This window comes from Platalea leucorodia, assembly GCF_965183815.1.
Source record: "Platalea leucorodia genome assembly, chromosome: 8".
Classification (NCBI taxonomy): Eukaryota; Metazoa; Chordata; class Aves; order Pelecaniformes; family Threskiornithidae; genus Platalea; species Platalea leucorodia.
Window position 1 is genome coordinate 34,031,878 of NC_138830.1, and position 15,430 is coordinate 34,047,307.

The following is a 15,430-nucleotide window of genomic DNA, read 5'->3' on the forward strand; positions in this document are numbered from 1 at the left end:
TTCCTGGGAAACTGGAAAACTGCCTTGTGCTAGATGGTCATGTTGTTCTAAGGGTACTGCTGCAGTTGAAGTAATTAAACCCCTCCCAGTGTAGACGTGGTTAAACTGAGACATGTCTTTTAGTCTGGTTTCCTATGGAAATGAGCCTTATGCAATCCTGCTGTCTGTCAGCCTTTCTCTCCCTCCTCCTCCCCCTGCCCCCCAGTAGTTTTTGCACTGGTTGGCCAATTTCAACCAAATGCACCAGAAGTCTCCAAACTGTCAGGTTTTTACAGATTTCATGGAAAATAGGTGTTTGCATAGAGCAGAGGGGCTCTGTTGGAGCCTGTCTTGGAGGGAAAGGCAGCAGTGAAGGTTTGACTCATACTGGTCACTGGAGAATCCCAGTATGGAGGAAAGCTTTGAAATGCCTCTGCCATGGGAACAGATGGAGTTGGAGTCTGCACCTGTATAAAACGTTGCCTTGCAAACACAGCTGGATCAAACTCGGGAGCAATTAATTTTGTCTAGGTGCCTGCTCTGTTCCTCTGCTGGAAATCCCACTCCCAGGGCAGGGAGACTGGGTTGTGTAGGAAACAACCCGAAATGCCACTGTTCATAGCCTGGTTTAATAAAATAGTCTTAAAGGAGTACTGTTAAAATACTCTGGCTGCAAGGGCTGGTGTTTTAGAAGCTATCCCTGCTGGGAGAGGCAGATGGTTGGAGGCCATAATAGCTTCAGTTAGTTCACATTTAATCCATGTGTGTTTGGAGTCAACATCCTTGGAGAGACAGATCGGGTGACTCTGAGAGACAGTTGTAGCAACCCAGACTTAATCCTGGTACTTGGAGGACATGCTGCTGATTGCCTGTGGTTTCAGCAGTACTGGGATCTGAGGACAGGAGGGAAGTTAGCAGAGTTTCTGTGGTTGTGACCAGTTAGCTCCAGTGCAGTACTGGCCGTGTACTGGAGTGGTTTGCAGCAAGGTGTTTGACTTGCCAGATGCAAGAGCCTGGGCTTGGAATCAGTTATTGGGCAAAAACTGAGCCCTGGTGATGTGGTCTTGAGTAGTAGACAGTGTTTGCAGTTGTGGCCAGAGCAATGGCGTGGGACAACGTGTGGGTAGGAGGTGACATGTGGCTGGGTGGTCTGGTAAGGTGAAAGCTGGGTGGGGTGGGGTAGAGGCCAGCGGTTGCCGTTGTTTACTCCTGCAAATCTGAAATGGGGAAATTCTCCATTCCCCTGCATTGCTCTCTGAGAAAACTTCTGGGCAATAGCTTTTCCTGTAAGATGACATGATTTCAGCCTGGGGCATTTCTCCCTGCCTCATCCCTATTTACCTAGTGGTGGAAAACCCTGTCCTGACCACTGGCTGCAGGCAGGGAGAGCACTCTGACAATGCACTGTTTACGACCCTGCAATAAGCAGGGCTTCCCGTACCCCCACCCTGCCCGGAGGCTTGTGGGGCCCTTGCCCCAGCTCACAGCCAACATGGAGGTCGTATAGCCATGTGTGGACAGCCTGGCCTGAGCTCTGTGCTACTGCAGCTTAGCAGGAAAACATGCAAACAGCGAGTGGCTTTTAATTCTTCCTCTTGCTGAGACAGTGTTTGCAGGAGCGTCCTCTCTTGCTGATGTCAGAGATGCTGCTGTTGGAGATTATCTGCAGGCATTTCATTAAAAAAAGACCAACTTTCTTCTCTTCTTTTTTCCAGAAGTCTCTGACTCTGTCTGCTCGTGTCTTTTAATAAGTGTGTTGTGGGTAGGGGTAGATTTCTGGTGGAGATCACGCATGGCATCATTTTCCCATCCTGAAAAAGGTGGAAACAGGGAAGTGACTGGAAGACAACATCTGCCCCAGTGGGAGTGATGGTTGCTATGGAAGGAGAAACGGAAATCTCAGAGGGATATCCTCCCCTACCTAGCTGATGCAAAAGGCCCTTGAAATAACTACAGTACAAAGGAAAAGGTATTTCAAAGTGGATGTTGGGTCCTCTTGGCTGTGTTTAGGCACTGTTTCAGCTCCCGAAACGTGTTGCAGCAGAGAGGCTGTGATGCACGTCTGTCAGTAGCCAGGCCATTCAGCGAGCGCCTTCAGGACAGCAGTGGCTCAGCTCCCTCTTTGAAGTTCCTTGGAAAACAGCTTGTGTGTGCATCTGCCTCGCTGGATGAACAGAGTAACCGAATTACATCCTCTAATTCCAACGTGGCCTTCTGGTAATATCAGTGCATGTGGGCGACGCAAGGGTGGTGTCCGTCCCCATGCTGACATAAATGAAATTAGTCCCTAATGAAGCATCTTCCTCTCAGGTTCAGAAACATAGCCCTCACTTCTGCTGGTCGCCCTGCTCTGGCTGCTTCTCCCTGTCTGTCCGACCTCCCACTGGCTCCAGCCATGTCTGGGTACTGCCCTGGGGCTGTTCATCTCCCCTCCCCAGCGAACCCTGTCCCGCATTGCTCCAGCTCTGGCTGACAGCTGCGGTGGCCTTGCTGCCGTTTTCCACGGTGGCTTTATGAGGTGCTGACATTCCCTGTGCCGGCATTGGTGTTATTTTTGGCACTATGCTTCGGGCTGAGATTCTCATCTTTTGGCTTGAAAGTCTAGCTCCTGCCTTTTAACTTGGAAGAGGAGAAGGGCAGGATTTGAATCTGAAGGTTTCAGCCACCTGAGGAGCCTAGAATAGAAAGACAGCATATTTTATCACTTATATAAACACCATATTTTCCCACTATATAAATAGCTTCTGTTCCTTCTCCTGTCTGCTCATATATTCCTGTGAGGGGTCTGAAACCAGGGATTGCCTTGGATGTGCCTGTAATGGGAGTGTGAGTTGCCCCATCAGCAGTCTGCAGCCATCATTGAAGTGGCAGGCTGCAGCAGAGGCGAGGCAGCGAACATGAGCTGTTGAGCTCTTGTGGCTCCTTGTCCTTCATATAGACATCTGATAACGTGTCACTTTGGCAAGGTGCCTCGTACCTCTTTGCCATTCCCCTGTTACTCCCTTCCTCACATACCAGACTCTCTGCCGGATGGTGAATGTTTTAGAAAGCTAATTGTCTGGAGAGGAGTGTTTTCATCAGCAAACCTCACAGACAGGGCAGGGGCTTTACCAGTCCCTGCAAGATGTCTCTGCATCTCTCTGCAGTGGTACCGGTGGTACAGGAGGGGACGTTCCAGCTTTTCAGTGAAGGGCTGCTATACTCTCACTCGCAACCGGCGATGCCCACACTGGTTGCTAGCAAAGGCTCATTAAAAAAATCTCACCTCTAAGCTTCCTTTTCTTTCAAGCAGGCACAGCGCTAGAGTTGTCCTGGGAGTGGATGAGCTACAGAAACAATTGTTCATTTGCATTGAAGTGAACCACTGGATCAGCAGAGTGTAAAAGCTAATCCAACCTCCAAGCCCCTGCCTTGGGAGCAGCTGTTCTTTGTCACTCTCTGCAGGGTGATGTCTGGAGAGAAGCTTACTTTGCAAAGGGGGTTCCTGGGACTGCACAAATTCAAGGGGGAGTCAAAAACTGTTTAAAATGCCTGTAGGCTTTAAAAATAATCATGGTATATGGATGCAATGGCACACTGTGCAGTTGGGTCTATACTCTTGGGGTGGTTGTGAAAGACACGTGCACATAGTTAGGCATAGCAGTGTCTGAGCTTACTAGAAATCTTGGTGTTGGAGACTCTCAGGTCATCGTTTCATTGGATTAAAGTATTCATTGGGAAATGGGTTGGGATTAAGGAGTAAAAAACTGGTTTGTGCTGGTAAACAAAAGCTGAGATCTGAGGTCCACCATGCTTGTCCTGTGGCTCTAAATGCATAACATAGAATGAGTGTGCTGAAATTTCCACATAGCAGTCCAAGGTGCTTTTAACCACAGTTACTGGAGTCATAATTATGTTTGTTGGAGTGGTTTGATTTTCTCCTGATGGGTGGAAAGCTTTCACTGATGAGAGGGGAAATCCTAGTTCATGCAAGGTGTCCGTCTCCTCTTTGAAGCTAAAAATGTTCCCTTGTGAGGGTGGGAGCAGAGAGAAGAGAGGAGGTGATGTGATCCAGTCAAAACTGGTGGCAGAAATCTGTTAATTTCTGAAAGGACTCTCACTTCTAATTTCTTTTGTCTATTTAAGCCAGTGAAGAAAAAGAAGATAAAACGCGAGGTTAAGATTCTGGAGAACCTACGTGGTGGCACCAACATCATTAATCTGATTGACACTGTCAAGGATCCGGTGGTAGGTGCCTCTGTGTCACGGTGTGTGTGGTAGGCTTGCCTCCCCACCAGCTGCAGGCATGGGGCAGGCACTGCCGCATGACTTCTGCTCTCAGCTCGCGTTAGGTGCTGCCTGTGCCCGTGCCTTCATGCCAGCTAGGGGCGAGCGGTGTCCAGCTCACTAGGGTCTCCTGAGGTGGGTTGGTTTGGATGAGCTCGTGTTCCTCTCCATGTTCCCCAGACTCTTTGACACCACTTCTGTGCCTTCTGTGAGTTTCCCACGGCTGATGGGGGAGAAGCTTTGTAGCCCTACAAATTTTCTGTAAGAAAGCAGAGCCTGTAGCCTTCCAGCTTCTGTCTGGCATCTGGAATATATCTGCCAGGGCAATTGGATATTAAGCACTTTTCATCCTTCTGGTTGCTGTCCTGCCCAGTGACCAGAGGTCATATCCTTTGTCTGCATTACCACAATTACCCCATTCCCAGGAAGTTTTCTCTGACTAGCAGCTGGCTGAGGTCTGTGACTCCCAGCCTGCTGGCAGCCAGGGAGAGGAAATGACCCTGCTGTAGCGTTGGTAGTCCTGGCTGACCTTTCTTCTGCAATGGGATGCAAGGCCTTAGTCCCTGGTGACACCTTTTGCCTTGCCCAGTGCTGTCTCTGCTCCATGGCATGGGGAGGAGCGGCACTGGCCAAAATGCCATGTTGGTGCTTGCTGCATGGGGTATAAGCGGAGCTTGCCTCAGCCTGCTGCAGGGGCAAGGTTGTGTTTCTCTCACTGTCCTGCTACCACCCACTCTCCACAGTAAGAGTTGAACAGGAAGCATAAGCTTTCTCAGGTCTCTTGAAACAAAGAAAGGTCAAGGGGGTGTTTTAAACCATGACTCTCTCTCTCTTGCAGTCAAAGACCCCTGCTCTGGTGTTTGAGTACATCAATAACACAGATTTTAAGGTGAGTCTGCCTGAGTGTGAAAGGGGGAGGCTTCCCATTTCTGTTAAGAGTGCTGTGGTCTTGAGATGTCAGATACTCCTCAAGAACTATGGGGGGGAGTTTGGAGTTTTCACCTACGTCAGCTTTACCTTCCTTTCCCCATATAAATCAGAAACCTGTAAATAGGCTCTAGATGAGAAGAAATAAAAAGCTTGGGTGCTGAATCTCCTGCCAACTTTGAGGAGTAAGTTCAACAGGTTAGATATTCTTACTCCCCTCTCAATTTAGTAATTACTGCTGTGCTATATATTCAGCCCAAGTTAATCTCTGTGCTGTGATGCTCTATTTACAGCAGTGCAGTTAAAGGAACAGGTGACGATGATTTGTGCTGGAATCCTTCAGACCTGGGGACTGTGGCGTGGCAGAGGCTGGAGAGCACATCTCCCGCTGCCAGTGGGCCTGGTAGTGGGGGACTGAGCCGTCTTCAGTACATCTTAAGAGCTTCTCTGCTTGCCTGAGGCTGCCATGTATTCCCTGGCTCTTCTTATTTCTGGGGAGCTCCAGGTGGTATTACTCCTTCCCGAAACGGGGGTCCTTCCGTCTGAGTGCAGCTATGACTGCCTGTGCTACTGAAATGCTTCTGGCTGGCAGCAGCAAGCTGATACACAAAAGAGATATATAATTAGCAACCACACCTATTTTAATGGTATCTTTGCTTCCACCATGCGAATCTTTACCCTAGGTCATTAAGTCAGTGGTGGAGAATTAATTGAGTGTCTGCCATTAGAAAGCCAGCAGTCATCACCTCCTGCACCGTTCAGAGATCTCTTCTGTTCCATGTTATGGGACAGTGCTTTTTTCTTCCTGTCTGTGCCAGAGTGTTATGTAGGTACACACCTTGTAGGATGCAGCTTCAGCAGATACATGGAACACCCATAGAAGGACCCTGGGTTGGTGTTGGGGGAAAGGAGGCAGCTTGTCAGCTGACCCACAGAGTGTCTCACCTGCAGCCCTGCAGACTGTGAGGCAGCATGTGCTGTTTCTCTCCCTTTGGGGTTGGTCTGTTAAGCTGAATCCTGCTGGGTGGGACACTGTGCATAGCCAGAGCTGCAGCCATGCTGGCGGTGGTAGTCTTAGGGCTATTTAATCTCATGTAGAGACTTACTGCAGAGGCTAGAATAATAGTAACTTGCAGCAGCGTCTGCCCTGACAGCTCTGGGCAGAAAGATGAGTGTTGCCTCCATCAAGTAAACAGCCATGAGAGGAGTGCTATGTGGTGACCTTTCAGGGCTAATTAAAGCAGGCTTGGTTTTTCTGGGCTTTATTGACATCCGCTAGGCTGTTCCAGTGCCACATATATGTTGGGAATGTGCCCCTGTGCTTCTCCTGGTGACCTAGGGACTCTTCATAAGGCTGACCCTGGAAGTTTTTAACTTTCTCTTTAGAGATTTTTTCCTTTTTATTTTTCCTTTTAATATATGGCTTGAGATAAAATAGGTCGCTAGGGCAGTGGCACACCTCGCTGAGGATCACTTTGTGTGTGTCCTAGTCAAAATGTGATTACACCACTCTGTCGTGCCCTTAGAGGAAAAAATTGTCAAAGATATCACCCAGTAACTGAAATATGTTCACAAAGTGGAGCATTAAGTAGTAACTTGAGGCTGGTGGCCAATAGGGAATCTTAACTGAAAAATGCAGGGTTTGGAGTACATGGTAGGTCAGCTGTCCCAGCCATGCTGAGAGCCATCAGAGGTACTGTTGCAGCCAGTAAGGCAACATTGGTCTGGCCACAGCACAGGTTAACAGTGCTCAGCTCTGGCTGTTGCATTAGAAACAACTACATGAGTTTGCAGCAGATCATTTCTAGGCTCCTAGGAGAAAGCCTGGCTCCTTGAGGAAGTCCAGATTCACAGCTGTACAAGTCCAAGACAGAAAGTATTGATGCTTTTGATGCTGATTGGTACAAGACAGGAATGACTTGTCTTGGGAATGCAAGTGTGTCCCCCAGGGCATGCAGTATGGCTGTTCGTGTTCAGAGCTTATTTGTAACCTGAATTTCACTAGCTACGTGTGGGCATGTGGGTTATTCAAGCTACACTCCCTCAAGCTCTGCTGCTTATTTGGGTAGGTTCTTGGGGCTGCAGCTAACTGGCAGATTACAGAGCTGCTGCTACTCACAGGTACCTGTGGGTATCTCCTATACAGAGGCTACCAAGCTGTCTCTTCCCTTGCTCTGAAGGGCCCTTGCCAAGCAAAAAGTGCACAGAGTAGATGAAACCACTTGTGCTGGAGGTCTTGGCTTGCCCTATACCTCTATACATGAAGCAGCTGCAAAGGACCCAGTTGTTGTCCCCTCTCCTCCACAGTCCTGATCTCCTCAGGCAGCCCAATTCTGCTGGAGTTAAGTGCCACATGAGCCAATCCTGGTGACAGGGACCTCTCTCTTTGTTTTGAGGTGGCTGCTGCTGATCTGCCCATCTCTGCATTGACTTCTGGATTCAGCAGTACTGATGAGTACTATGCATCTTGATGGCAAATCGCCTTTAGGGTGTGTGAGGTGTTCCCAGGGCAGCTTGTGTACAGCAAGTGGTTGCTGATCACTTTACACGGTTGCGTTTTGCTCTGTCTTGTTGGCAATAGTTGCTCACAAGGTTGGCTGTCTCCTCAGTTGTCTCCTTTCTGGCAGTTTCTTTCCTTCAACATTATTATTTTTTATTTAATGTTAATACTTTCACCTCTTTGCCCATTCAAGTGGCAGGACACAATTCATGTCTGTGCACACATGAAAATGGCTGCTGGGTTTCCTCAGCTCTCTGTGCATGGGCAGAAGCTGCAGTTCTGTGGGTCCTAAGCCACGGCTGTGGACGACTCCAATCAGAAGCGCAAGCTTGTATTTCACACAGTTTGGCTATTTTTAAATGACGGTATAAACAGGAGACTTCGGTGATACCTCCCTAGAGCTGATCACATTTTCTTAAATTACCCGTCTGGATCCCTTCTGAAAGCGATGGCTCTCTACTCACAGGGATGATGAGTTGAAACTAGACTAAATGCGTATTCTGCTGTGTGAGGATGGCAGCTTGTGTACAGGGCTAGAGTTTCTCTTCAGACCTGCTGTATTACTTGTCATCTGTGAGCACTCGAGCTACCCACAGTCATCTGCCTTAAATGATAGCTGCACTGAAGAGCCATGCATTCAGTTGAGTAACTGTCAGTGAAATTAAATGTCTTTTGCTAATTGGTTTCAAACTAGAAATGAGATGCCTGTCCTTCAGCCACCGTCAGCTGTCCCATGTTTTGTGTAGTCCGTGAGCATACCTGGTACTGTGCCTTTCATTGCCCCGAAGAGGCAAATCCCTTGGGAAAGAAGGGGGCAGAGCCAGGTTTCCAGGAGCAGTACTGGGTTGGGTTTGCTATTTATTTCTTAAAACACACTAGCAGGTTTTCAGATGAAGAAGAGGAGATGGGCAAGAAAGGTGAGCGATGAAAGGTTGCTTCAGGATGTTCAGCTTGTTGGAGTTTTGGGGACAGAGGGCTTTTGAGTCAAATATTCCACTTTGCAGGCACCTTGGTGAATTTCGAGGCCAAGTTGCTGTGAGGGAAGTGTATCCCTGCGTTTTATCCTTGTACATCCAAGGTTAGTTTAAAAAATAGTTGTTGCCCTGCATAGGCGATGCAGAAGTATGAAGGATTCTCCTCCCTTGTGTGGCTGCTGAGGCCAGGATGCTGTGGGAGCTGTTTCCTTTTCTTTTGCGGCTGCCTGCCCTGCATCCCAAAGCAGAGTCTCTCTCCTCCAACAGCTCCTTGCAGCCACCCTGTTGCTTTGCAGATGCTGCTTCCTGCACATAGCCAGCTGCGTTGCTCATTCAAGGGAGAAGAATAAGAATTTAACTCCTGTCAGCCCCGTGGAGAGGGGAAGCGTGTCTGTGCCTCCTCGGGCACTAACAGGATTAGTTTACGATTGGTTACATGATGTGTGCCAAAATATCACTGAAAGCTGGAGAGTTTGGCCTTTCTTCGTGCTCTGTATGGAGAAAGGAGACCAGCCCAGGTCTCCGAGGCCTTGTGCGATCCTGAGTGCTGGCAACTAGCTGAGCAGATGTTTGAGCTGGGTTTGAGTGATACCCACAATGATGTTTCTGAAAGTTTTACTCCAAAGAGCCAGCTGTAGGAGCAGAGCATGGGACAAGTCTGCAAAGGTGGTGTCTGCTGTCCCCTGCTAGGCTGGGCAAAGGGAATTTGGAGCCCTCTGTCAAAGCCTTCTTGGGGCAGCTGCTGTGCACGACCCACTTGCAGTGGAAACCTTGGCTCTATCCTTCGAAGCCTTCTGCATTCACTGGCTGCCTGCAGTGGGACTGAGCATGCTCCTGCAGGGACTGTTCCCCGCAGCAAGTGGCGCTTGCGTACTGCTAGCCACACTGTTGGCCTTGGCATGGCAAGAGGGTCAGAGGTGCTGGCTTTCACAGGCAGCTCTTCTAGGGAAGTCTGTTGAAAGCTGGTTGCCTAACGGCTGCCTCTGCTGAAGGCTATGAGTCAGAGAAGGGACAGCATCATGGCCTGAGAAGAAAGGCATCAGTGACCTCCCTTCCATCCCTTCCCTGCTTACAGGCAATGAGAGACAGAGGAGACAGGGAATTGGGAAAATGGGGCCTAGCCTTGTTCTGCCACTGCCTCCTGCTGTCCTCCTTCCCCAGGTGCATTGATGTTGCCAGGCAAAGTTGAACAGGGTGGTGATTCCCAGAAGGACATGTTTTAAGCATCTCTGTCACCCTGCTGTGTTTGTTACCTAAGCAAGCCTTTTAAACAAACTCCTGGAAGGGCTCAGCTGTCCTCTGCTGGCCCTGGGTTGTGCATCAGAGCCATGTGCAACTGAGTCAGGAAATGTATCCCTGCTGTAGCTTGTGGCTATATCTTTTTTTGCTCCCTGCTCGCTTGTCTGCCTCAGTGTGTTGCTCTGAAGTGTTAGGATCATCCCAGCTCATGAGAATACAATGCAGCTTGTGTCCTGGAGGCTGTTAAAGCTCTGTGTGTGCAAGTGACATTTGTATGTTGTCAGATGATTTCCCAGAGCTGTATTGGGGGTGGTGGCGCTGTTCGGAGCTGGCCTTAAGTAAGGCAGGATCCTGAGATTGGCATGGGCCTGGAGGGGATCTGGGGCCAGAGCTGCTTTCTTGAAACATGAATTTCAGTCCCTCGCTCTGGGATTTTTCCTGAAGCTGCCAAGTGGTGCCTGTGATGGGCAGCTGGCTCCAGTGCTGATGCAATCGGTGATTTGACTGAGCTGTGAGATTATCCTTGTTTGTTAGAAAGGGCAGAGGGGTCTGGTCCTACTGCTGCTCTGTGAATGCCCTTCCTTGCCCTGCCCTGGTGTCTCACCTTGCTTTTGCTGGACGAGAGCACAGCCCAACAGGGTTGGGCTGGCACCACTGCCAATGACAGATACAGAACAGAAGGCAAATCTGGGGCTAGTTGTGACCTGGCATGGGAGCAGCAGTATGATGAGTTTTCCAGTGACGGTGCTGGTGGCACAGTGCAGGTAAAAGTGCACCCTGGATCTTTGTCACTTCTGCATGAGTAGCCACAGAAGGACACGGAGGAGAGGAGGGTGGCGAACGTGTGCTGGCAACATGCACTTCCCTGAGACTCCAAGCTGTGCTTTCTTCGGCCCCGCAAGCATTTCTGTGCTGTTGAGTTGCATTAGCCTTTGTCCTGGGATAGAGGGGAGCCTCCACGGCTCTGAGGCTGTCTCTATCCTTTGTGCTTCCCCACCCCATGCTCCTTTACGTTAATGTTTCCCTCTCCCTGCCCCACCTTGAGCACTTGGAAGCCTTGCCCGTGTGTTCCCAGCATGCCTGCTCTGAATGCTGTTCTCCATGTTGTTAAGTCACCATGATGACTTTGCATGCAAACAGAGAGTCAAGATCATCTGTGCCAGCTCCAGCATGCTCTGAAGGGCTTGCTGTCTTCTCCTTGGACAGACAGCTTGCCTGTCTCCTGCTGGAAAGAAGTCATAACAGGTCTGAATGATCCCAGTAACATTTCACGGGAGCACTTGTGTCCTTTCTGGATTTCATAGCATGTAGCCATGGCAGGTCTGAGACCAAGACAGCACTTGGGAGTGACAGCATTCACAGGGGATCTGGAATGGGGCCAGTAATCGGAAGCAGGTGGGGTGCAGAAAAAGGAACTAATCCAAATCTGGAGTATTTATTTTTTTTCTCTTTTTTTTTTTTTTTTTTCTTTCCCCCCCTCCCTCCCCAAATCTGTTTCAGCAACTGTACCAGATCCTGACAGACTTTGATATTCGGTTTTATATGTATGAGCTGCTGAAGGTGAGTGGCATTGCATATGGCAGTCTGGATTGGGAGACCAGGAATGAGAGAGGCAGTAGCGGGGCTCATGGGGCAGTGCTACTAAGCAGTTACTTCTCTCGTGTTCAATGCAGAATCCATGTCTCATAACCTGGGAAGGTCTGGGAAGAGATCTAGTAACCTGGCTTGTTGTTGTGAGGTATTACAGCCAAACTGGGGACCTTTGGCCATCTTCAAAGAGTCTGGGGGTCTGTTCTCTCCCTGTGACGCATTTGTGACTGTTAGTGTCCAGGTAGGGCTGTGCTTGGTCTCTCTGTCTCTAGCACCGTTGGGCTGCTATGAGGAAAATCAACTCCCTCCCAGCCAGACCCAGTACAAGCACCAAGAGGTGTTTGCAGGACTGAGGAACTGGGGATTCTTTAGCATGCTAGGGAGAGCAGAAGAGAGGGATTGCCAGCTCCAGGCTTTCTTCAGCTGCAATATTCAAATGCAGCCCCAGAAGGTGACTTCTGCCCACTTGGTCTTAGACCCCTCTGTCTCTGGTGAGGGATCTAGGACACTTCAAGAGCTGGCCAGCTCGGTGCTCTGTGGTCACAGAACCCCATGGATGTGGTCTTGGGGAACAAAGCTTCTGGTTATGCTGGCTGTTACATGTTGATATAACACTGGTATTTTCCTTTGAGACCTCCCAGCCAAAGCTTTCCCTGCCCCTCTGATGGAGGGCAAAGACTGCCCTAAATACCTCCTCTTAACTAGCCTAGCTTGCACCTCCCCATGGAAATGCTCATGGAACCATATGGCAGATCTGTGAGATCTGCTGCACTGCCTCTCCTGAGGTCTGTGGCTGCAGGACGTGGGAGGCAGCAAGGCATTAGGGAGAGCTTACAGGTTTCGGCTGATCCCAGGGCTGTTCTGTGCTGATCTGCTGGAGCAGCAGCTTGGCTGTGTCAGGTCCTGGCAGAGCCTTGGGACTTCTGGGCTGGCACTTTGCAGGTCCCCTGCCTCTGGAAATGAGTGGGACAAGCTAGGGAAAGCTCCAGGACTTGGTGACTGCAGGAGACTTCCTGAAATAGATCTAGTGAGCTTGAGGGAGGCTTTCTTCTCTGCACCCCCAAGCTTGCTGCACCAGTCTGCAAGGGAAAGACCTTCCTACTGAAGGTTGGAGGGAGCCTGAGGCAGCCCAGGATTAGGGTGGAAGGGGTAATGAGGTTTAAATGATCCAGCCTTGGGACAAGCAAGACACTAGAACAGCTTCATCCCTGAAGCAGTTTGTCCAACCTGTTATAGATCTCTGGTACTGGAGATCCCAGGACCACCATTTGCTGTGACTCCTGTTGGTTGCAAGGCCACATGTCATTGCAGGGATATTCCCTGAGGCCTTGCTGTAATGGAAGCTGTTGCCTCCTATGCTTCCCACTGTGGCAGGGGCCCAAGGACAGTGTTACTTCCCTGGCACTGATGTCTTGGATATTGAATGACTGCAAGCTGTACCCTCCTTCTGTGCTGCTGGAGATCTCAGAGCATCTGATAGATGTTGATGGATGGATCTCCCTCCCCCTTGGAGATGAGAAAACAACATTCTCACCCCCTTGCTCAAAGGAACAGCTACGGGGGGGGGGGGGAGTGGCAGTGGGTGGTGCAAGGTCACGGAGCTGGAGAGCTTACATGTGCTCCTGCCTTCAAGCTTTAAGCAGCATCGCCCTCCTTCATGTGCTATCACTCGCCTTTTGTAAGTGCAGGTTTGGCTTAAATGAGCAGGGCAGAGGTGACTTTCTAGCTTAAGTGTGTTTTGGGACACAGGTGGAAAGCTGCACTGGAAGGCCATAAAAGTGTATGCATGTAAGAATCATCCCCTTCTGGGGAAGAGAGAGTGACCTAGGAAGCACAGGGCTACCCAGGCTGGAGCATTGGGCTCGTCACCAGGTAGGATTTCTCTGCATTGTGTTAGTGAAAGACTGTGCAGGGAACATGGTTCCAGAACCTGTGACTGCAGTAGGATATGAGATCAATACAGTCTTGTTGCCAGCTTATCACTTCATCATGTGCAGCATGAGAGCTGAAAATGCCAGTTTCTGGTGCCAGGGTTGCAGCACTTCCTCACGGACAGGGCACTCTTGCTCCTGGCTGAGAACTGTCTGTTATATTGTTAATTCTGTGCCTGTGGTTACAGACATGTCTAATGTATGTGCATGTGTCTACCAGGCCCTGGATTACTGTCACAGCATGGGGATCATGCACAGGGACGTCAAACCCCACAACGTCATGATAGACCATCAACAGAAAAAGGTACTTTGGCACCAGGGCTTACAAGCAGTGTTTTTCCAGGGAAACTTGAAACTCTTCTGCCTCTGTACCCATAGCCTGGGCAGCTATACTTACCCCTTTAACCTTTCTTTACCGGCTCCCTTGCACTTGTGCCTGCGTCAGGAGATGGCCAAAGTCCCGCTGGGGAGCACCGCAGTGGGAGTCCATGGCTTGGAGGTTGCTCTTATTCCCAGCCACCACACTGGGTTTCTTTGTTGAGAGGAGCAGGTCTGGGCCATTAATCTCCACCTGAGGAGGTGTGGCAGTAGAGTGCAGAGGCCCTGGGCAGAAGAAGGGTGGCCTTGTCTGAAATACACGTGGATATTTTTACCTAGGGAACACAAGCTCCTCCTGTAGTACAGTCTGCTTGTCCTGCAATGGCTTCCTCACTTCTGGGGTGTGCTAGTTAGATCACAGGAAAAGTTTTTACCCAGCTCACTACCGTGGAAATGGGCAGCACAGGGAGCTTCCCCACCCTGTCATGGTGCATGTACCTCATTGGATGCTGTGTGTACCTGTCTCCCCAGGGACTTGGGATTTGCAGCAGCAAATTAGTTGCTGGTTCACAGGTCCCTCCCTGTCAATCAGCAGTGGCTGTACAGACAAGGCAAGGTGTATAAGGAGGGGGAAATCTCTTACTAGACCCGCTGTCCTTCAGTAACATGGCAGGTCATCTATTCCTGTGGCTGCAGAGGACATGGTCTGCCTTGCAAGATGTGGTCGGCTTCCCTCCTACCTCATTTCCTGCTCTCAGCCCCCAGTTAAAATCAACACTGCCTTCAGCCCAGCCCCTCTAAACGGCAGGATAAAACAGCTGGCTTTTGCCTGTTCCCTAGTATGCAACGACCTGTCTGCTGTGGCTGGTGATGCCAGTTGCCCAGCAGTAACAGTGTGCTTGGACTCGGGAGGCAGAGGAGCTCTCTGCGCTGGGCTTTGCCCCACCAGCTGGTGATAGGGGGAAGGGAAGAGCCTGACCAAAGTACTGCTGAGAGCATCTCCTGTCCTCACAGTGCCTCCCTGCATCCCGGGCTCCACGCTTGCATCATAGGATTGAGAGGTTTGGCCAACATGGTTTCACCTAACTGGCTTATACTGAGGCTTCTTACTCTGTGTCTCTTTATCACATGTTCAGCTGCGGCTCATAGACTGGGGTCTGGCCGAATTCTACCATCCAGCTCAGGAATACAATGTCCGTGTGGCCTCTAGGTACTTCAAAGGACCAGAGCTCCTTGTGGACTACCAAGTAAGAGTCTACCTCCTCCTTGCTAGCCAGCGATACCACTTGTGGTTGCACTTTAGCCACCATTGGGTTGTCTGGTTTTGGCTGCCAGAGCATTGCCTGGGTTGGAAAGAGGGTGGCTGTGAAGTGAAAAGGCTGAGGTTGCCTGTGTGGTTGGGGAACCGGGCCATGGTGAGCATGCCTTTTCTGACAGCTTCTCCTTTTTCCCTTCAGATGTATGACTACAGCTTAGACATGTGGAGTTTAGGCTGTATGCTGGCAAGCATGATCTTCCGAAAGGAGCCCTTCTTCCACGGCCAGGACAATTATGACCAAGTAAAGACTTCACTACCTGACTTATTTCATGAGATGTTTGTCACCACCTCATCTCTGTGTGTATAGTGGGGAGGTTCTGGGGATCAGATCACCAGGCTGGCAGGATGTTGCTATATGTTTAGTTAAGCCATCTAGGATTATGCTTCA

At 50.0% G+C, this 15,430-nt stretch overlaps 1 protein-coding gene across 6 annotated transcripts in view; it reads left to right on the forward strand.

Annotated features, from left to right (window-relative positions):
• CSNK2A2 (casein kinase 2 alpha 2) overlaps positions 1–15,430 on the forward strand; it is a 30,127-nt gene that overhangs the window by 7,463 nt on the left and 7,234 nt on the right. For 5 of the 6 annotated variants that reach the window (XR_014228957.1, XR_014228958.1, XR_014228959.1 and 2 more), the window contains exons 3-8: positions 4,105–4,206; positions 5,084–5,134; positions 11,386–11,445; positions 13,627–13,710; positions 14,861–14,971; positions 15,182–15,283. Coding sequence is in view for 3 of the 6 variants with exons in the window: in XM_082319464.1 (XP_082175590.1) it covers positions 4,105–4,206; positions 5,084–5,134; positions 11,386–11,445; positions 13,627–13,710; positions 14,861–14,971; positions 15,182–15,283 (510 nt within the window). In the remaining 3 variants the exon portion in view is untranslated. The remainder of the gene's footprint in view (positions 1–4,104; positions 4,207–5,083; positions 5,135–11,385; positions 11,446–13,626; positions 13,711–14,860; positions 14,972–15,181; positions 15,284–15,430) is intronic. The other variant, XM_082319465.1, reaches the window with a different exon arrangement.